The sequence below is a fragment of the Nilaparvata lugens genome, chromosome 8 (assembly GCF_014356525.2).
Source record: "Nilaparvata lugens isolate BPH chromosome 8, ASM1435652v1, whole genome shotgun sequence".
NCBI lineage: Eukaryota > Metazoa > Arthropoda > Insecta > Hemiptera > Delphacidae > Nilaparvata > Nilaparvata lugens.
In genome coordinates, this window is record NC_052511.1 from 44,099,352 (window position 1) to 44,121,240 (window position 21,889).

Genomic DNA, 21,889 nt, shown 5'->3' on the forward strand with positions numbered 1-21,889 from the left:
GATTTTATACTGTAAATCCTATTTAGGATTTTTTATAGCAATCACTTTCGGATCACTCCATAAAGTGCCGGTTGCACAAAAGCCGGTTCAATTTTAACCCCCGCGTGATTAATTCCACAAGAAACAATCAGAGGAGGTGTTTTTGATAAGACGACTTCTCTAATTGTTTCTTATGGAATTAATCACGCGGTGGTTAAAATTGAATCGACTTTTGTGCAACCGGCACTAAGACACCGGCTGCACTATAAGAATCAAGATAAATGGTAGAATATATTGAATCACCACTGATTGAAAAAGTGATTTAATAATGGAAGGTGTAATCCAAGCACTTGACTTGAATAAATTTGATGAGAATATATACTAGCCTACTATTTAACTTGCTCACTGCAGGGAGGAGTGAACGGAGTTTTGAATTTGGGAGGCGCGGATTGCCCAACTACAATTTATGTCTAGTGTATTAAATTCAAAGCTTCATTCAAGTAAAATATTACATTTTTTCATGCAAGTTGATTTTTTAAATAATACGGATAAGGTACCTTCACCTTGCTATTGTTATAGTGAGATGCTTCATTATATCGCAATTATTGATCAACAATAACATGACATGGTCATACTTGCACCTGAGCACAATATATTATTTTGATTTTGTAACTTTTATATGTTACCAAATATAGTGTGATAATTAATTTTCAACACCATTCAACTTGTTAATTTTTAAAAACTTGATGCGGTATTTGGGAGACCCCAGGCCCCTTATTTGCTTTAAAGATACGGTACGGTAGCTATTAATACTATTCTTCAAATCCAAGTTCATTCTGTTACAGTATTGCACTTCTCTGTTCCAAATTCTAGAACTGCTCTTGCACCAAAGTTATTAACAAAATGTTAATTTTTCCGTCCTTATAGATTCTAATTAGATTGAACGGAACTTGACAAACACATAATGTTCATAATTATCATTATTATATATGTATGATAAGTTATTACGGTATATTCAATATAATAGAATCTATAATGGCGGAGAAATAAACATTCCATTAGATTGAACGGAACATGACAAACACATATGTTTATCAGGTGTATGATAAGTTATGTCCAATCTAATAGAATCTATAAGGACGGAGAAATGAACATTTTGTTAATAACTTTGGTGTAAACCCAGCTTTAATTCTGTCCTATATTGTACATCGGTGTATAAGTGGACCAATCAAAACTGTCAGACATGTATTATATATATTATCAAGTATTATGTTATACATTATTGATAAAATTGAAATGCCTAAAATTTTTTTGGTAGGTACATTGGTATGCGTAGTGTTGAGTGTACCATTCTGAAAAACTACTTAACCTAAATGTGCAATAATATAACCACATAAAAAAGTCTGATTTTCAAATTTATTATTAAAAAAATAAGTATTGGTTAACTACTTAAAAAAAGAATTATTAATTAAACAACTGAAATGTCCAAAGCCTAAAGAAAGAAAATTCTGAGGAAACCAATACTATACTATTTTAATTTGTATTTCGCGCCTGGTACCCAGAAGACAACATTTCAATATTGACGTTTTTGTTGATCTATTAAAATTGAATTGAAAATCAAATAAGATATATTCCAATACATTTTTTAATACGGATGAATATCTCATTTTCATAAATTTAAAACAAGACTCTACGAATTATGAGATTTTTTTATCCATTTCACTGCCTTCATGAGTTTTATTAACAAAAGCTTGTTTCTTTCTTCTCAAACCGCCATCTTGTATAGTTGTATCAGATTCTGTCGTCTCTGATAGAATAATAGTTTAGTGTGTTCTTATTATTTTCTGTTCATTAAGCTTGTTAATTTGAATATTTGTGATAAGATTCTAGTTTTCAAAAACCTATAGAAACCAGACAAATTTATAATGGTTGAAGAAAGTAAAGGTGAGTTCAGTTTTTATTTAGAAATGCTGGTTTTGTAGACAGTGTTTACATTGTCGTAAGGTAGCTCAAAATGCTTTTTGGTAATGATAGTTTTTAGGTATTCATTGATTTTCATATTTGCTTTGTTTTATTTAGAGAGAGACAAGGAACGTGATAAGGATAGGCGTAGAAGATCTAGATCCAGAGAAAGAAGGAAACACTCTCGGTCTCGAAGTGCTGAAAGGCGAGAGAGGAGATCACGGTCGAGAGAAAGGAAAAGATCTCCACGGTCACGATCTAGGGAAAAAAAGCCAGCAAAATCGCGCAGACGTAAGGCCTCTCTGTATTGGGATGTCCCTCCTCCAGGTTTTGAACATATAACACCTCTTCAATACAAGGCTTTGCAAGGTGAGTTTGCATTAGTATTTATCTAATATTTTTATTGTAACTAATAATATCTGCTTTCATTGAAAAGTTTTAATATATCATTTGAATAAAATGTTACAAGATGATTTTTACAATAATAAAGGTATTAATATTTTAAAAAATATCAATATGTGATGAATATTTTAGTTTAATACAACCAACTAGGTACTTAAATAATTATAAGGGTACATTAAATTCTTATACAGTATGTGCAAGTGCACGCAGCACGCTTGGTTATGAATGACCAAGATTGCAGATGAGAAACAAAATTTGGAAAGGAAAAGAGCATTAGGAACACTCAAACTAAACGTGTGCACTTGCAGGTTTCGTTTAGTGGGAGTAGCTATATGCAAGTCACAACGTGTTTGAATGGCACTTTCTATTTTCTAAATTTTGTTTCATGCATGATCTGACGTGCACTAGCACATTTGCGCATTTGATGTAATCACACCCTAACTATAAACTATAAAATGGTCTGATTTAATAGGCCTTCGTATTAAAAATTGGTAGGGCTACTTCAATTGTGTTTTGTTTAGCAAATCTTAATAATATTATCTCATAAAGCTCTAGTGGACATTTCTTACGTGTTGGGTAGCGGTTAGGGTTAGGTGCGATGATTTGTTGAATAGGTTACTTACTGTTCCTTATGCATGTGTTCCATACGTTCACTTTTGCCGAGTCGCTTGCCGAATGTCTCAACACAAGCGGCTCGCGTACGTTTTGCCTTATGCACTGCAAATAGACTATTCAGTAATTCAGTATATTCAGTCCATGACCGGCAGTCGCCAGACAGATTTCGTCAAAATATAAAACAATCAATACACTAATAACTATAGATAGTGATGTGGATCGGGAATATTCCCAGTGGGAAGGAACTTATGATTTGGCAATATTTCCGAGACCAAGAAATTTTGGGAATTCAAGGGAATTTATGGGAACTTAAGGGAATTTATAAAATTGATTGAAATGAATCAATTCCACTTATATTTTACATCACTAATAATCAATAGATCATCATTCTATTTGATATTGATCAAGCTCAGCCACATTTTACATTGATATAATCAATAAATCATCATTCTTTGAGCCTGTTTTTGCTCACTCACTCACTGTCTTTTACTTGTATAATAGTCCTGTCAATGAAATATTATAGAGGGAAAATTTTGGAACACAATTTTTGACCCCGTAGCTCTCTAGGGTAGTAAGGGGGCAAACATCAAAAGTCCTCACTCCTACCCCCTGTGCTATTGGAACACAATATTTGACTTCGCAGCTTTGTTTAAACTAGTTAGAAGGTGAACATATTATCAAAAGTCCTCATCCCTACTACTTGAGCTTAAGGGATGAGGGTAGTTTGAAAGTTGCATTTTTTCATTTCTGGCTGACACACATGAAACTTGGAAACAATGCATTTCAGCGACATGGCTGGGTAAAAATGAAACTAAATAAATTTCCAACAAGTTTTGTACAGTGGAGTTTTGTGATATCATCTTTGATTTTTGAGATATTCACTTATAAAAGTGTAAAATCTTTGAAAAGACACTTATTCTTCCAACTTGTTGCACTTCCAGGGCTTATTACTCAACAACAATGCATCGAAAAAATGTAATTTTTTACTCAGGGGTTAGGAGTGAGGACTTTTAATATGATTACTCTTTCACTATCCTCAAAAGAAGAGCTACGGGATCAAAAATTGTATTTTTCCTCTATAATATTTCATTGACTGGACTATAGGAGTATTTAAAATACAGTGAGTTGTAGAGCATTCAATTATCTTCAATATGATGTATTATTTAATCATTTTATGCTCTCCATCAATAATTTTTATAGCAGTTTTAGTGTTGAGTGTGGTAGGAGTGAGGTATGCTTACCCCCTCACTATCCTTAAAATGACTGCGAGGTCAAAAATTGGGTTTTAAACTTTTCCTTCTATATCGTTTTAAGCATTCGTTGCCTGGACTAGTATCTTATTACACGTTAAGTGAGCCTCAATGACTCTTGAAAGGTTGTGAGCTGTGGAATTATTTTCTTTTTAATATTGAATTAAACTCGAGTATGCTCCTTGTTTTAGTTTACCATATTTTGCTGTATTTTATAATTTCTAATTTTTGGATTTATAATCTACTCTAATCGTTATCGAGGGGGTCAATTATTTTTGTGCGGAGAAATTAAATAAAATCATGCAATGATGGTTATTAGACTCAATACTTTGTTCAATTTGTTTACTTGATTTACAGGCATTTATTTTAGTAAGTAAAAAAATCTAATTAAATTAAAATTATTATTATTAAAAACACACAAAACACAGACAAAACAAAATTACAAAGATTTACGAAACAAATAAAACACAATAAAATGTTACAAATATAAAAAACCATGAAGAGAAAAAAAAAGAGAGGAAGATACCTAGCAACTATGGTTTCCCATGTAATAGGCAGGCAAAGAAGAGAAGAGAAGTAATGAGGAAAAAAGGAAGGGAGAAATGGGGGGAAGGAAGAAAACAGAGGAATAGGTACTCAAAATAAAGGTAAGCGAGTCCACTGAAAAATGAAAAAACTAATGAAAAAAAAAATGCTGGAGCAGAAATCTCGAGTCATATATCTAAATGGAAGAAGAAATTACTGTATGTCCAGTTTTTTATATCCAGTTTAATTTTTTCGCTGATCTTATTGGCCATGAGAAAGTGATTTGGAATGAGGTTTATTATTTTAGTACCTATGTAAAGTAATTGCCTCCTTATACATTCAATATTAGTGTTATAGGTTACATATTTGTTAGCAGTGGCCCTTAGATTATAATAATTAAGAGTAGAGTTTATTGTGAGAGGAAAATCGGATCTATATTTTATTAAGTACTCAATTACGGTTTTTATGTATAATTGACGTATAGTCATGACCTCAAAATCACTAAAAACCATATCCGTTGGATAGAGCCTGGGTTTGCTTAATATAGTTTTAATTATTATTAGTTTTTGTGCTACAAATAATTCAGCAATATGACAGTTGAAACAGCCTCCCCAAACAACTATGACATACTGCAGAATTGACTTGACTAGAGCATGATACATCATTTTCAGGTGGTTCTTATTAAGAATTCTGTTAACTTGGTAAAATTTAAAAGATAAATATCTAATTTTTCTACATATGTATTTAATATGAACATCCCATTTAAGGTTTTCATCAATTATAATTCCCAAATACTTAGTATTATTGACTTTATTAATGGTGGGACAATCACAATTACCCAAGTTTAAATTGCACTGAGAATGGAGTCTCAAATCTTGATTCTCGTTAGGCTGCCCTACTCTATTTGCAGAGAAAGTTATGTAATTAGTTTTTTCAATATTTAAACTTAAGGTATTCTTCTCTAACCACTTCTTAATTAAAAGCATATTATTTTCAGCTGTAGTATGAACTTCATTCCATGAATTACCGTGAAAAATAGCTTCAGTATCATCTGCAAAGGATATCACAGTTGAGTTTAGAAGTCTTAAATTTAAAAAGTCATCCACATAGAGTATGAAAAGGATGGGAGAAAGTACAGTACCTTGAGGAAGACCATAAGAAGCTAAGTTAGTTACACTAGATTGATCATTTATGGTTAGGGACTGGGTTCTATTACTCAGATAGCTTTTGAACAATTCAAGCGAGACTCCTATGAAACCATAGGACTCCAGTTTATTGAACAAAGTATTATGAGGTATTGTATCAAAAGCTTTGCGTATATCCAGGAAGACCGCAATAGTTTTCTTATTGGGGTTTATTTTATCAGATAAAGTATTGATGAATTTTATTAGAGCGTCAGATGTACTTTTACCATTTTGGAAACCGAATTCAACTTGTAAGACCTGAAAGTAGCATGATAATAGTAGTGCAATTGAATGATTTATTGAGTGCTCATTTCTCCTTTTAGTCTATGAACTTCAAATTACTGTTTTCTTTGAACTTACTACAATTTATAAGTTATTCATCCTCATATTTCTTACATAAATCTGTTGTATAACAGGTGATTGAAACCATGTGGAACAAAAAACGTATTTTTCGGTCATTTTTTATGAAAGAAATCATAAACTTCTTTAAGTTCCCATAAATTCCCGGGAATTTATAATTTTTGGGAATATTTCCCTTAAATTCCCTGGTAATATTTCCTCAATCTTAAATTCCCGGGAATTTTACATCACTAACTATAGATGGCTGCAGATAGGTTGTTTCGTGTGGCTCTGTAGATGGACTGTCATACTAAATCATGAAACAATCTCAAACTGGTCTACAAGTCCACTTGTCTCATCATCTCTCAATGTGTAGAGAGGATAGTTGATGAGTTTTTCACGTACCAGCCTACAAAACTTCCCATACTCCAGCTCACGAACACAAATTGGCAGTCTGTTAAAATTTTTTAGCATCCGTAAGGGGTAGCATTCATGTGCTTTCGATAGTCTGGAGTAGGGCAGGTCAATGTTGCCCCGTCTCCTGGTATTGTGGTGGTGCAGCTGGCCCCTCTCCTGGTAGGCATGAACCTCACTCCTTAGGAGCCGTAGGGAGCTATACATGTACTGACTGTACACTGTCAGTATTTTTCTAGAAGGCGAGCGGTGGAGCGTCGTCATTCGCAGGAACGTGGCGTGAGAGTGATGCGCCAGCATTATCTATGCGTTAAATGATAATAATTTTTTAGTAGTTTAAAGCACCCTACACACTGGGACAATAGTAGCTTCTTCTAGATGCCGGGAGAACACGTAATTGGAATTGCCATGCACATTTTCCGGTCATTTCCAATTTTGCGTTCTGGTGACAGCTACTAGTGTCATGTGTGCAGTGCAGGCTGCTCAACGCTCTTAGTCTGATTTTATTTTTGTCTTAGTGAATAAATAACATTTTAAATTATAACTTAATCTCATCTTTTCAGCGGCGGGACAAATTCCAGCTAACATTGTTGCGGACACCCCTCAGGCAGCAGTGCCTGTGGTAGGGTCCACCATAACGAGGCAGGCAAGGCGACTTTACGTTGGAAACATTCCTTTCGGTGTAACTGAGGTAAAATTACACGCTTTGCTCAATACTTTCTGTTCTCTATTTATATTTGTTTTACCTACAATGTTTTCGTTTGTCATCTCTCTTTTATTGTTTAAAAACAGAAATGGGCTTACAAAAATATTCGTGAAGTACGTTCCCAATACTTCTATCTCTATTTATTATTTTACAGATTCGGTCATGAAGGGTTGCAAAAACTATTTTACTAATCGTTCATTTAAGATACAAAATAAGTTGAAATTTCATATTTCACAATAGAGAGGAAAAACGTAGAAGGACTATTGCTGGTTTTAAAAGGGAACTCGTTCATGGACTTTTGTATAATCTCATATAGAAAGCTCTGAATTAAGCTTTATCTGAAGATGATCGATTATTAATTTATGAAGAATTGTATTCCAGAGCTGAAGGGGTTCGATGTGTTCATTCATCAACTACATTTCGGTTCTTTCTGCTTTTGAAAGAAAATAATATATTACTTGTCGAATTAAAAAAGGACACTTGAAAATGGCTTGAAAGCTGAAACTAGTAGTGTGAATATAAAAAAGGTTTTAAAGTCTTATTTTACTCCTATATTAATTAGAATCCTTATCAACATATTCACTGTTTTGAAATATCAAGTTATTTACTATTAATGATTCATCATCGATAAATTATGATGTATAAATAATTTTTTTTCGATATTAATGAATACACCAATGTTTGTTCAAACTTTTATATCTACGTAAAATTTGTATCACAAATAGTTTTGTTCAAATTATCAATAATAATAAGCCTATATCCACCCTCGGTAAATTCAGAATCTTATGTAAAATTGCAAGTTAATCAGTTCATTAGTTCATGAGTGATGATGCGTCATTTGTGTATCTCCTTTTCCGTACATTTCAAAGTCAATTATTTCCTTTATAAAATATTATAATAAATAATAATAATAAATAAATAATAATAATAAATTTTATTAACCAATCATATCAAACAAAATAATAATATACAATACTGCAAAATCTTGTACTAATAAACTTATACAAATCAATGAAAAAAGGTCCATCCCTCTTTAAGCATAAGCTTGTGCTGAGGGATGAGTCGTAAGAGCAATTACCTTATTACATAGAAATAATAAATGAACAAAATAATAGAAATCATCATCATCAAAGTGTGAAAGATAAATAAATACAATTTTCAAACTATAATTAACTAGATTACGTAATTTATTGATGCAGTTACTAAATAAATAAAGTTTTAATCATACAAAATAAGAATAAAAATAAGAAAACAAAAATTATATAAACACAAAGATCTTTCAGTTACAAAACAGAATAAAATTATTCCTCCAGGAGTCCTTATTTATACTTTGCAAATTTATATATACATTAATTCAAATACAGACAAACGGGAAATATAATGGAAAAATATGCACACAAATATGCTCCAATGAGAATAATATTCAAAATAGTACCCAGCACATCATAGAACTCATAATAACTTGCTTTACTTACTTTGAAAACAAAATTAACCAAAAACAAACATGATAAGATGAAAATGATAGTAAATATAAAACAAAAAGCTAATAGGAAATGAATCGAAATACTGACAGGGAATGAATCAATCTTGTCTCAGATTGATAAAAGTTTTTAAACAATTTTTAAACTTATTGAAATTTGGAATGCCTGAAATTGAAAGAGGAAGCTCATTGAATAAACGAGGTCCCCTGGCAGAAGCATGACATGCAGCTGCAGAAGTCCTGAAACGATGCTCCTCCAGGGGCAACCTCACTTGCCTTCGAGTTGTATAGTTTTGTGTTACAGCCACAGGAAAAGCATGAGGTTTCAAATAAACAAACTTTAATAGGTTGAATTCATATAGATTATTCATTACAAATTCTCTGATGTGCTGTGAACAATATGTTAGTTGTTGTCATTGGAACTTTAGTTAGTGACACTTGATGTCAAACGCAAAATACATGCTTCAAACGTGAGATGAAACTGAGCCGCTATTAATAGCTTGAATTTATTGAATTATTCTTCATGTTATGTTTTGTTACGTGACAGATTCATGCTGCTCATAACAATATATTATTTTTCAACTCTTAGCATTACAAATATTATGAATATTTTATAATCATTTGAATGAAGTTGATGATTTGATTTCTCACTTAGTTTTTTGAATTGCAGGATGAAATGATGGAGTTCTTTAATCAACAAATGCACTTATCGGGTCTAGCACAGGCAGCTGGAAATCCGGTATTGGCATGTCAAATTAATTTGGATAAGAATTTCGCTTTTCTAGAGGTAAGTTGAGTCACTTCTGAATATTAAGTCAATATTTCTAAATGTTTTAGGAACATGGTAAACTAAACAAACACTTGTAGTCGACTCGAGAGTGGACAAATTTCTTTCTACTTTTCACATGGAAAAGAATAGTACAAAAAATGAAAAAGAAGAATCATTTGCAAAATATTCAATATTTTGACCAATATTATAAACCTTGTTTTAATTATTGTCATTTCACAAGCTTTATAAAACAAGTGAAAATGAATATGTGTCTCTTGGCAATAAACGGACGATGAAAAACTGCATATTTACTATAGATATCTTATGAACTAATATAGGAATTATTGCGGAACTATGGAGGTAAGAGCTAATAAATAGAACAGTGATCCGAAGGCTGCCAGTCCTTACTTTTTGTTTTACAGTTATTACCTTTATAATGTAGAATTACACTTCCAAATAACATGTTAATCTCATGAAACATTTGTGTTTGGTGGAACATCATTTTTACTTTCCTTGCTCTATTACCATAGCTTTCCAAAAAAAATTAAGGTACCCCAATATCTATACGTTTCAAGGTCCCTGAGTCCAAAAAAGTGGTTTTTGGGTATTGGTCTGTATGTATGTATGTGTGTGTGTGTGTGTGTGTGTGTGTGTGTGTGTGTGTGTATGAGTGTATGTGCGTCTGTGTACACGATATCTCGTCTCCCAATCAACGGAATGACTTGAAATTTGGAACTTAAGGTCCTTACACTATAAGGATCCGACACGAACAATTTCGATCAAATTCAATTGAAAATGGCGGCTAAAAAAGCGAAAATGTTGTCAAAAACAGGGTTTTTCGCGATTTTCTCGAAAACGGCTCCAACGATTTTGATCAAATTCATACCCGAAATAGTCATTGATAAGCTCTATCAACTGCCATAAGTCCCATATCTGTAAAAATTTCAGTAGCTCCGCCCATCTATGCAAAGTTTGATTTTAGATGCCCAATTATCAGGCTTCAGATACAATCTAAACCAATAAATTTAAGTGGAAATGATTGAGTACTAAAATCTCTACAATTAATTTATTGTAGCATTTTCACCTAAAATTGAAAAAAAGATCGAAATTCGAGAAAATGTGATTATTTCAATTGCAAATGTTGGCAAATGTTGATTCTATTAAATCATTCACTATGAATAGATAGCTGACTTCGTGTATCACCAGCGTTATTGTCCTGTCACCAGCTGGCTCAGATCTTTGAATAGTAGACTTGAGATGCGCGTGAACACTAGCGTCAGGTGATCAATTTTCCACTGGGTTGGAATGCAATTTTTTGTTGAAATATAATTGTGTTTCATTTGTGTTACGCTGGCCAATAACGACAGGACATTCATGATGAGCATGTGTGTACACACATGGCGTCATGCACAACAGCGAAAGGCTTCAATTTTTTTTTAAAGTTGAGGTTTTCATCATCGATATTCTGTTGTTTATTTTATCTTTACCAATCTTGTAGTTATAATTATTTTTGTATCATTATAATTTGTAATTTTCCAGTGGTTTATTTATTATTGGTTGTATATTTTATGTTAATAGCTTTTTTGTGTGATGACTCTCGCTGATTACAAAACATGTATGGTGAACTTTTGAGTACACATGTCTTGTCGTTAGTGGCCAGCCTTATATATTAATTCTGATATAATTATTGTATATTTGTGTTTTGAATTGCAGTTTAGGTCGATTGATGAGACGACACAGGCGATGGCGTTTGATGGCATTAACTTCAAGGGACAGAGTCTGAAGATCAGACGGCCACACGATTATCAGCCCACGCCTGGAATGTCTGAAAGTGCCGCTGTTAACATACCAGGTACCGGTACGCTAAGTATCGTATTGTTTTGTTTTTAAGACCTAGTGCCGGTTGCAAAAAAACCGGTTAAATTTTAATCGTGATTAATTATGAAAAAACTGCTTCTCTGATTGGATCTCGTGGAATTAATCACGATTAAAATTTAACCGCTTTTGTAAAACTGGGCCCTAAAGCACTTTCTTACTTTATTTTCTTGTATTTGTATTTAAGTTATTTTAATGAGTGAAACTGATTTGGATTAGGGCTGTAATATAGGTAATGTTTTGGGCATGAGCATGTTGTGCTTTTCCTTACGAGTAGGGATTTTTTTTAGTATTTGTACCTAATGTATTATTTCGGTGGATTATGCCGTGTTTTTAATTAACGTACTGTGCAACTCATGAAATATTCAATCTATTAATTCCTAATTTAAAGAAGAAGTTCATCCAATTGTATAAAATGTCTTTCATAACAGATATTTCGACTTTGATTGTTTTGAGCAATTAAAGTAACTGCGTGTGACATTTTAACTATCTATTGAACTTTTAGGGCCGGTTTCCGAGCTCGGGATTTAGCTAAGTTCTAGACTTTAAACAGCTGGAGTCAGAAAATTGGCTTTCCGAAACGGGGCGTAGTCGTAGTCTACGTTTAAATTAAATATCGAAAACTAGAAAATTGAACACAAAATAAAGAGAAAATAGTGTAAAATTTCAGTTAGGAATGTTTCATTTCGTCAAGGAAAAATGTTTCCAATTATAGAAATAATAAAATAAAGATTATCATAGAAACTACGACTATGCCCCGTTTCGGAAAGCCAATTTTCTGACTCCAGCTGTTTAAAGTCTAGAACTTAGGTAAATTCCAAACTCGGAAACCGGCCCTCAAATCTCATGGAGGCTTGAGTCATTACAGACCATGGATTTCTTTTCAAAAGTTTTCAACACCTAAAATTGTTCTATCTTCCAACAATTAATAAATTTCCATCTATTTAAACATAGGTTTGTAGCTGCAGACCATGGAGCTTCACTCACAGCTTGAATTATGTAGGAAGAGTAATTCGTATTTTTTAATATGTAGATTCTATTTTTACATTATTGTTTTTCTTTTTTTCAGCTGGGGTGATCAGTACAGTTGTTCCCGATTCACCTCACAAGATATTTATTGGTGGATTACCAAATTATTTGAACGAAGATCAGGTAAACTCTCTGTTCAACCTATTCATTCCCGAAGTAACTTGAGTGTTGTTTAGTTTTTAAGTTATTCAAAAGTCGTTGTCAATTATCTTGATAACAAATTCATCATAGTTGAAAAGAGAGTTTTCGGTTCAAAATAAACTTAAGAAAATGATTTTCATTATGTATTCGGTATTCGGTCATTGATAGTACTTGCTTTAAGAAAATTTAACCTGAGTAGAGGTATGAAGAGTATATCTACAATTGAATACCACAATAAGGTGGTTCTGATTCAAGTCCCAAAAAATATTATTAAATTACCTAAAAACTGACAATCGTTGCATCATCACAAGTTTGGTGGTATAAGTAAATGTTGAGCCCAATCTTTAAATAAAAAATCTACCTTTGAGAATTGTGATATTGATAAGCTTTAAAAAATATTATATCTAAAGCCCAATTATTCAATTCAATTTAATCCATTATTATCATTTTTAATTTCAAGACGAAACTTACCTTCTTAGATCAGTGAAGAAGACTTCACAATGTTTTAGTAGAATATTGCCCCTTCTAAACAAAAACGATTTGTAAATATGAACTCTTTCTGTTTCTATTGGAAAATTCAAAATGAATATTTTGTGAGGTTCGTTCTGCAGGAGCTCTATTCTTCTAGTTCAGTTGTCCTGGAAAAGAAAAGCAATTTTTTAGCAATGGAGGCGGGCCGATTATGTCGCTGTTCTTTTTCAGGTATATTTTTTCAGTTTTCAGGCTTCCCACAAGGATATTGTTCAAGTTTCCTTGCTATTCCAACAGGTCTCGAATGTGGAAAATATATAATTGTTACCATACCTGTGCAGTATGATTATCAATTTGAAAAACTGCAGTAATGTATATTATTTCTCGTTTAAGATATTGAACAATATACAAGAGATCAGTCAATAATTACTCTACGATTCTTCATTCATCGATCTTAACACTTAGTGTTTTTTCTTTGTTCTAGGCTTGTGCTTGTCCATTTTCAGTCATACCATTTACATTAAACTAAACATAATCTAGCTTCTGAAAATAGTTAGTGTGCCATATTTCATATTACCTTGAATAACTTTGGTGATGATAATTTGGTTGCTTTTTAGTGTATTTCAGGTTACATTTTTGTCAATTCTATTTTCAGGGGAAATGTTTGCTTCCGCGGAATGTCTTTGACTTGAGTTTTTAGTAGAATTGCAATTAATAGAATGATGGTTTGCAAATATCTTACACCGCAGAACCCCAGCTCTATTTTCTTCAATGTACCGATCGTTCCATTTGCCATCGTATTTCCTCTTCGACTCGATAGATTCAATTCAAATTTTGTTGATTTCCCAAAAAATAGATACATTCAAATAAACATTGCCAAGTCAGATCATAAAACAAATCGTATTTTATGTGCTTTGCACGGAAATGGCTTATTTAACAACTTTTCATTTACACATTCTGCCAATGTGTCACAAGAACGTGAGATTCAAAACACAGCAGCAAGTCACTAGAATTATTCATTAGTCGCTTTATTATTTCATTCTTATTCTTTACTGATAACACCCGTTTGTTTCAATCCTCTGCATTAATAAAAATATTTTTCTTCTCAACACTTTTTATAATTGTTCAAGTTCATAATCTCATTATTAAATTAACATTCAATTACTGATAATTTCTAAACAAAACATAGTCCTCAAGATAGTTGATTTAATTGCAATCTAATAGCGATTTGTATTACTTACATAACGTATTGAATTGAATCAAAGTGTTATTTGACCATTCTAGGAGTTGTCTTGCAGGATTACAAATGTAGCAATTGATAATTATTGACTGATGATCTTGTTCAATTTTTGAATGGCTGCGATACCTTTCTCTTGCAGAAATTTATTCCAGTGGGGTTGAATATTCTTTTATTTTTAGCGATTTACGGCCATATCTCCATTGCATATCCATTGTTTTTATCTTTTCAGCGTTAGACACTTCCCTCGAATGCTTTTTCAGCTTTTCGTTTTTCAGTCAGAAAAGACTCATGGACAGCGCACTCGCTAATGATGCTGTTTCCCCTTTTCAGCCCGGCCACACGTTCTCTCTCTTTCAGCTATTTGAAACACGTTCAATCTTATGCATGTCATTACAGGGTTCTTGTGTCTGCTCCATCAAATATCATTTCTGAAAAGATGTAGCTAGTTTTTTCACAATAAAAAAATCTGTTTTCGATATCGGATCTTGATAACTTCAGTTCATCATTGAAACACTAGTTGTTTCTTCACTTGTGAATCCGTTCCCGTTAATTGATTTCATATTAATCCTTTCCAATTTATTATTACACTAGTCATGACAATGATACAAGTGATATTTGGGTGACACAACATCTTAGTTCAAATGATTTCATCTTCCAAATGTCAACATATTGTAGTGAGAAAAAAGAATAAGGGAATCTCAATTCAATTGTTTTATTTTCACAAAAGCGGTATGTGCATGAATGAGCATGACAATAATTGGATGCTTTACGTGAAGGAAGAGATTTATTTGTAGAATAAATACTATTGTATTTACAACTATTTTTGTTATTATAAATTTTTATTTACTTTTCTGATTCATCTGATTGTGAATTCAAAAATAATATTAAAAATCAAAATTATTTTCATTATATCTCGGTATATTTTATTAGATCTCTAGAATTTCTCATTTATTTCAAATCTGATACTTTTTACACATAGAAGCGTTTAAAACTTATAATCGCCTTACCTATTTCAAGATAAATTCTCCACTTTTTGTGGAAATTTTAGAAGCGAAAGATTTTTAGCAATGGAATTTGATGGAGCAGTACATTTCGGTGCTGAATGGCGGGTATTGCTGCCCATGCAGAATTAAAAATCTAATATTACAATATGACAGACAAAATTTCACTGATATTTACGTCTGGTTTTTGCCCCCATTTGTCATAGCTAAGGTATCGCGGGTAACTAATCAGACCACAAGTTAAGGTCCAACTGTTACAAGGAGCTCTGTATCTCTCTCTCACTCACTCTGATCAGCTGATGAGGCAAGTGTCACCAACAAACACAAGTATTACAAACTAACTGCTTCCCAATTATTCAAATAATTATTTTTAATTTAGATTTTATTGTTAAGATTGAATTGACCACTGAACTGAGAATAATGCTAGATGGATGTTTCCTCTTCTAAAATTATTTTTCACGTGATTTATAAATTTTTCTTCATTATTCATCTGGTCAAGCTGAATAACTTGATACTCTAAACAACAATGTGAACATTTTTTATTTAATTATTGATTTTTTGTCTACAGTTTATTGATTCCATTTTGCGGTTTCACAGTTCAATGGTCATATTAGGTTTAGCCTAAATCAAGTTTGATTAAATTAGAAAAAAGGCATGTTGATGGAAATTAGAATCATTCTCGTCTCGTTAGAAGAATATACAAATATTATTTATACTTAACATTCTCTAATGGATTTTATCTAAGGACAAAGTAAAGATAGAAAAAAATTTAAATCCATGCCAAATCTTTTGAATGTTGGCTTTAATGTAGATCTAATCAGAATAAATATTGATTTAGACTGACTTTTCACAACAGATGAAAATTAACTAATTTTTATAATACTGCACTCTATGAAATATATCCAATAGGCTACATGCGATAAGAGCTTTAACATTTTAAAAATCCTATGATATCACAAGCTAAAAATTTGAAAATAATTTGTTAAAAAATTTTCTACTGCATTTAAAAAATAAAAATAGGATTTGAGTCGATTATTTCAAAGTATAATTTTTATTTTTATAAATTTCTAAATACCTTCTATGCTTGTGAATTTTCAAGTTTCGAAAATCAATAATCAACTCTTTAGATTTAACATAATTTTGGAGCTGATTGGAAAACATTTTTCTGTGTTCGATCGTTAAATTATACTTATTGATAGTGATTGCTTCATCTATTTAAATTAATAGTTGCACAAACTTTCATCTATTGTTCAAGTTTTATTGCAGCCCTTTTGTGAACTACAGTTGTTCAGTGGAACATCTATGGATTTAAATCCAGTCACCCACTTGTATTTTAAATCACGGCATCATCAATAATTATGCACGTACAAGTGAATGTTAACTTACAAGTGCTTTCTCGTAAGTTACTAGTAGCTTATTATTGTGAGCATAATCCAGCAAACAAACAAACTTGAATAGAATTTTATGTAATAAGCTCTGTTGTGATTAGTCAGTATAATTGAAGTTAGGCACTGTGCATTGTAGCTTTATCGAACTGACATAATTTTGAAAATAATAGGTAAAAGAACTTCTGATGTCGTTTGGTCAACTGAGGGCTTTCAACCTTGTCAAGGACTCTGCCACTGGACTCAGCAAAGGCTACGCTTTCTGCGAATATGCCGATGTCATCATGACTGACCAGGTAAAATATTTCACTTTTATCTTATTACTTGGAATCACTGCTAGATTAATCATTCTATAATAAGTTTACAGTCTGTAAATTGGAAAAACAAAATCTGTTAGGCACAATTTACATAGAAGTGACGTGGCGGTGGCGTGCTATTGACTTTTTGTCTCTTCCACGCCACTCCCATATACGGTAATATTTTCGGCAATTGATAAAAATGTTTTGTTTTTTCAGTAGTTTTGTAGTAATTTAATTAGTAATCCCGACTTTCAATAAAGTTTCAAGCTAACACTATAAAATGGGTATTTTTTGAAATATTTTTAAATGCTTTTAAATAGGTACTATTAGTACGTTAGTAACATTCTTTAAAAGAATGAATATTGTTTGTAAAGATGGTTCAGTCACGAGAGAAAAAAGCATAATTTTCCATAATTTCAAGCCTTTTTATTATAACATATAATTCATTTTAACCTTAATCATCAGGACTTTGTTCTTATCAATTGGATTTTGTATTTTATTCACAATAATTGAAAAACTTACTTTTCTCAATTTTGTGCTCATGTTTTGTTTAGCGCCTGTTTTTAGAATACTTGAATCAAATTTCTAAATTAAGTCCAATGGTCCATTGAATCGATAGGTCATTATAGCTTATTAAACATATAGATTCAATGGTCCATTAGATTTAATAATTGCCATAGAAACCGGTCCCTAGAATTTAATTTGGAAGTGGTTCTGATGATCAATTAGTCAACATCCACAGGAATCAATAATTATTATCGTCGTACTTGTTGAAGTTAACAAGTTTTCTTTGCAATATTCTTCACATTGCTTATAACAACTCAATCGTGCACATTTTAATATATTATATTGAGTTACGGATTAAAGCTGGTTTCCCTCATATCAGTGACATTGAACGTGACCGGTACAGTGAAAATATAATTCCCATGAGTTTAAATGGGACTATTCATTTTCGCTCAGACGGCCTGAGTGGTAATAGTCCAACAATTAGAACTCATGGGAATTATATTTCCACTGCCGGTCACGTTCACTGTCATTGGTTGACAAGCTTTATTGTGTCATTGGATAAAATTGAATGAAAATGCTTGAAGTTGTCGCAATTTATTTTACAGTTTTAAGTGATTAGTGAGTATAATTTTGTTATTCAATTTGGTTTTTAAACAATCTAAATTCAAAATTTCTTGTCTTCAAGTGTTGAAACTTGTTTTCAACTGAAAATTGAACTCAAATTCAAAAGTGAATGGCACATACCCTACTTTTAGACTACCTAGCGTAAGGAATAAGGTAATTCGGGGAAGGATCAGTTTTGGACTGTGCCTGTTGGTCCTTTCTCAATCATTTTATTGAATTGTGTTTTGTGTATCATTGAATAAATAAATATTGAAATTGACAGGCTATAGCTGGGCTGAACGGCATGCAGCTGGGAGAGAAGAAGCTGATAGTGCAGCGCGCAAGCGTGGGAGCCAAGAACGCAGTTCTCGGCCAGCAGATGCCTGTCCAGATACAAGTGCCCGGCCTATCCATGGTCGGCGCCTCTGGCCCTGCTACTGAGGTATATTCAAACGGTCTTCTTCTTCTTCTTCTTCTTCATTTATTGTATCAACGAGTATTACATTTATAAATGTTCTTGTTAATTCTTCATATAAAGTTTTCCTTTTATCAATGATTTCAATTCAGCATTAAGAAACTTCCACAGTACACTATTATTATTATTATGAGTATGAATTTTTTGGTAGAGAGATCCTTTCAGATGTTCTGTCGTGCTGTTGTAATTCCCAATACTTCATATAAGTGAGCTAACATCTATATTGATTATATTGGATTAAGTATAATAATCAGAAATTTTCACTCTCACCTCCTGAATAGGATTTTGTAAACTATGAATAAAATTAATAAAACCATTTTTCTCAAATTTAACATGAAAAATCAAAAGTAAAATGGATTTTGAAATTTTTTATCAAAGTTATTGTATTAACGTGTATTACTTTTATAAATGATTTTGTTGATTCTTCATTGTGAATCTCAATTATTGTATAATGTTGTGAAGATATCACAATTCTTTCGTTAGGAAACTATCCCAATTTTCATCCTGTATTCCTTCATTAATTATAAATTTCTTTAGCATTTATCAATTTATCGTTGTGATACAATCTCTTTTTTTTCAAACTTGTATATTTTTTGTATAAGATAACCTGTTAAACTAAAACTTTTGTGTAACATAACCTATTTAAAATTGATGAAATGTTTGATAAATTGCAGAACTGTTGTGTGATATTTTCATTGAGTTGTGCTTGTTTAGGTGTTGTGCCTATTGAACAGCGTTACGCCAGAGGAGCTGCAGGATGAGCTGGAGTACGAGGATATCTGCGAAGACATCAAGGAGGAGTGTGGCAAGTACGGAAATGTGCGCTCGCTCGAAATTCCCCGACCCATCGAGGGGGTCGACGTGCCTGGATGTGGCAAGGTAAACCACACTCTGTTCTATATTATACATTTTATAACTAAATTATTCAAAATCTTATCAACATTTTTCTTTATTCATTCTCACAGTCTAATAATTAGACTCCATTTTAAATAATCTGTTTATTACAGACTGTACTCCGCAAGGGTCTAATAAAAAACTTGACGTATTTAAATCTTGAAGAATTTAAAATAGTCCTATAACCATCCTCGGTAAATTCAGAATCTATAATTATATAAAGTTTCAAGTTAATCAGTTCAGTCGTGATGGTGTGTCGTCATTCGTAAATTTCTTATCCCGTACGTGTATAAGCCAATTCTTTCCTTTATTGTAATATATATATTTTTATTAGATGTTTAGTTTATGCCAAATACCCACTTTTATTTTTAAGGCTACAACATATTTATGTTATAAAATAAAAAGGCAATTGATATTCTATTGTGTTTCACTTTATGCCGAATACTTGTTTATGTAGGTCCGTTGAACAGTAGTGTGTTCTATGCACGGTCCAGATCTTACTTGTCAGTGAAAAGGTATCAGGGAAGAGGTTGCATGTGAAGCATGAAATGTATAGAATACCTTCAGTTTTGCAATTTACATGCAGTTTGTTGTCATATCTTTTGACTGAAAAATGTAGGTAATAGGTTAAGTCTAGACCGAGATTTAAGTGATTTGTACAAAATGTAATTATTATCTAGAATTTCCATTGCAATATATTGCCTGTGAATGGTAATAGTTAGACTTATTCGATTTAATTCTTTTCCACATCTGTTAGCACTTGACAGTAACATAACATGTCGGTGCTAAATGTTTTCGTTAATTTTCGTAATAAATCAGTACCTTTGTCGCCAATTTCCAAAAGGACTTGAATTCGATTTTTCAAATCATTTTCTGTCCTTTACACCATGTGCCGTGTCTGACTGGTATCAGTAGATAGCACTGATTTTTACTTTCTTTTGAAGTGATGAAATAATATAAGCGTTTCATGATAATTTAACATGGATGTCTGCTTGATATTATCAGCGTTTCTCCCTTTATAATAAATTGGTTTGTATTCATGTTGTAAATTGATTTCTTTCAGGTGTTTATCGAGTTCAATTCGGTTCTGGATTGTCAGAAGGCGCAACAGGCTTTGACTGGAAGAAAATTCAACAATCGCCTTGTTGTGACATCATACTTTGATCCCGACAAATACCATCGGCGCGAATTTTAAATATTTAAATAATATAAGTTTCTAGTTTTATCATTTGTCTACCCATACTTCTGTAAACTTATAACCACAAATCCTACGCAATACTCAAGTTATAAATAGTAACTTATTTATTACAAATTCAATTCTTGCAAAAGAATAGCTTTTACTGCAAAATATGGTTATCTATTTTCTTCTTGAATATGGTTGTGATACATTGATTTATGATTCAATAAATATTCACGTTCACGATAATGTCGATATCAGATCAACTGGAATTTCACCAGAATGAAATGAAGTATTCGTAACTATCTATAAACCTCTTCTCTTTAACATGACGATGGAACACGGATGATCATATTTCCCCAATCCTTTCATAAAATTACTAATATAACTAACGTAACTCAATATACTGTATATTATATAACTTTCCTGTTGCATTAAAGTAGTTAAAAAACACAATTTTATTTATTTGAGTAAGTACACCGTTGCTTTATTTAGTTTGTATTTATGATAAGGATAAAACTATGAATCAAATATCTCAGAAGACGTGTCTAAATTAAATAATTATCTCTCTTCATCAGAGCCAATTTGACTTCAAAGTGAAAAATCTGGTGTGGCGCACTCACACAACTTTCCTTGCCGTTATGGAAATTGATCACCTGACGCTAGTGTTGCCGCACATCTCAAGTCTACTATTCAAAGATCAGAGCCAGCTGGTGACAGGACAATAACGCTGGAGACACACGAAGTCTGCTATCTCTTCATAGTGAATGATTTAATAGAATCAACAGTTGCCAACAGTTTGCAATATTGGATAATCACATTTTCTCGAATTTCGAGCTTATTTTCAATTTTAGGTGAAAATGTTACTGAACATTAATTGTAGAGATTTTTATGCTCAATCTTTTCCACTTGAATTTTTTTGTTTAAATTATATCTGAAGCCTGATAATTGGGAATCTAAAATCAAACTTTGCATAGATTGGGCGAAGCTCCTGAAATTTTTACAGATATGGGACTTATGGCAGTTGATAGAGCTTATCAATGACTATTTTAGGTATAAATTTGATCAAAATCGTTGGAGCCGTTTTCGAGAAAATCGCGAAAAACCCTGTTTTTGACAACATTTTAGCCGCCATCTTGAATTGCATTTGATTGAAATTATTGTTCG

At 32.2% G+C, this 21,889-nt stretch overlaps 1 protein-coding gene across 2 annotated transcripts; it reads left to right on the top strand.

Moving 5' to 3' along the window:
* Nucleotides 1–1,554: 1,554 nt before the first annotated feature.
* LOC111044322 (splicing factor U2AF 50 kDa subunit) lies at nucleotides 1,555–21,175 on the top strand. Of its 2 annotated transcripts, none has more exons than XM_022329427.2 (10): nucleotides 1,555–1,923; nucleotides 2,059–2,310; nucleotides 7,234–7,361; nucleotides 9,527–9,643; nucleotides 11,339–11,483; nucleotides 12,570–12,652; nucleotides 16,941–17,063; nucleotides 18,460–18,618; nucleotides 19,366–19,530; nucleotides 20,609–21,175. In XM_022329427.2, exons 1-10 carry the CDS (start codon nucleotides 1,905–1,907, stop codon nucleotides 20,738–20,740), a joined length of 1,323 nt encoding a protein of 440 aa, XP_022185119.1. In that variant the 5' UTR covers nucleotides 1,555–1,904; the 3' UTR covers nucleotides 20,741–21,175. The 2 variants fall into 2 exon arrangements, with proteins under 2 accessions (XP_022185119.1, XP_022185120.1); XM_022329428.2 differs by having other exon boundaries at nucleotides 1,724–1,923; nucleotides 11,339–11,477.
* Nucleotides 21,176–21,889: the final 714 nt, after the last annotated feature.

Bases quoted from the DNA above. Each gene is read 5' to 3' on its own strand.
- LOC111044322 (XM_022329427.2), top strand. The intron at 2,311-7,233 runs GTGAGTTTGCAT...TCATCTTTTCAG, and splicing joins TCAATACAAGGCTTTGCAAG to CGGCGGGACAAATTCCAGCT. The intron at 7,362-9,526 runs GTAAAATTACAC...TTTGAATTGCAG, and splicing joins TTCCTTTCGGTGTAACTGAG to GATGAAATGATGGAGTTCTT.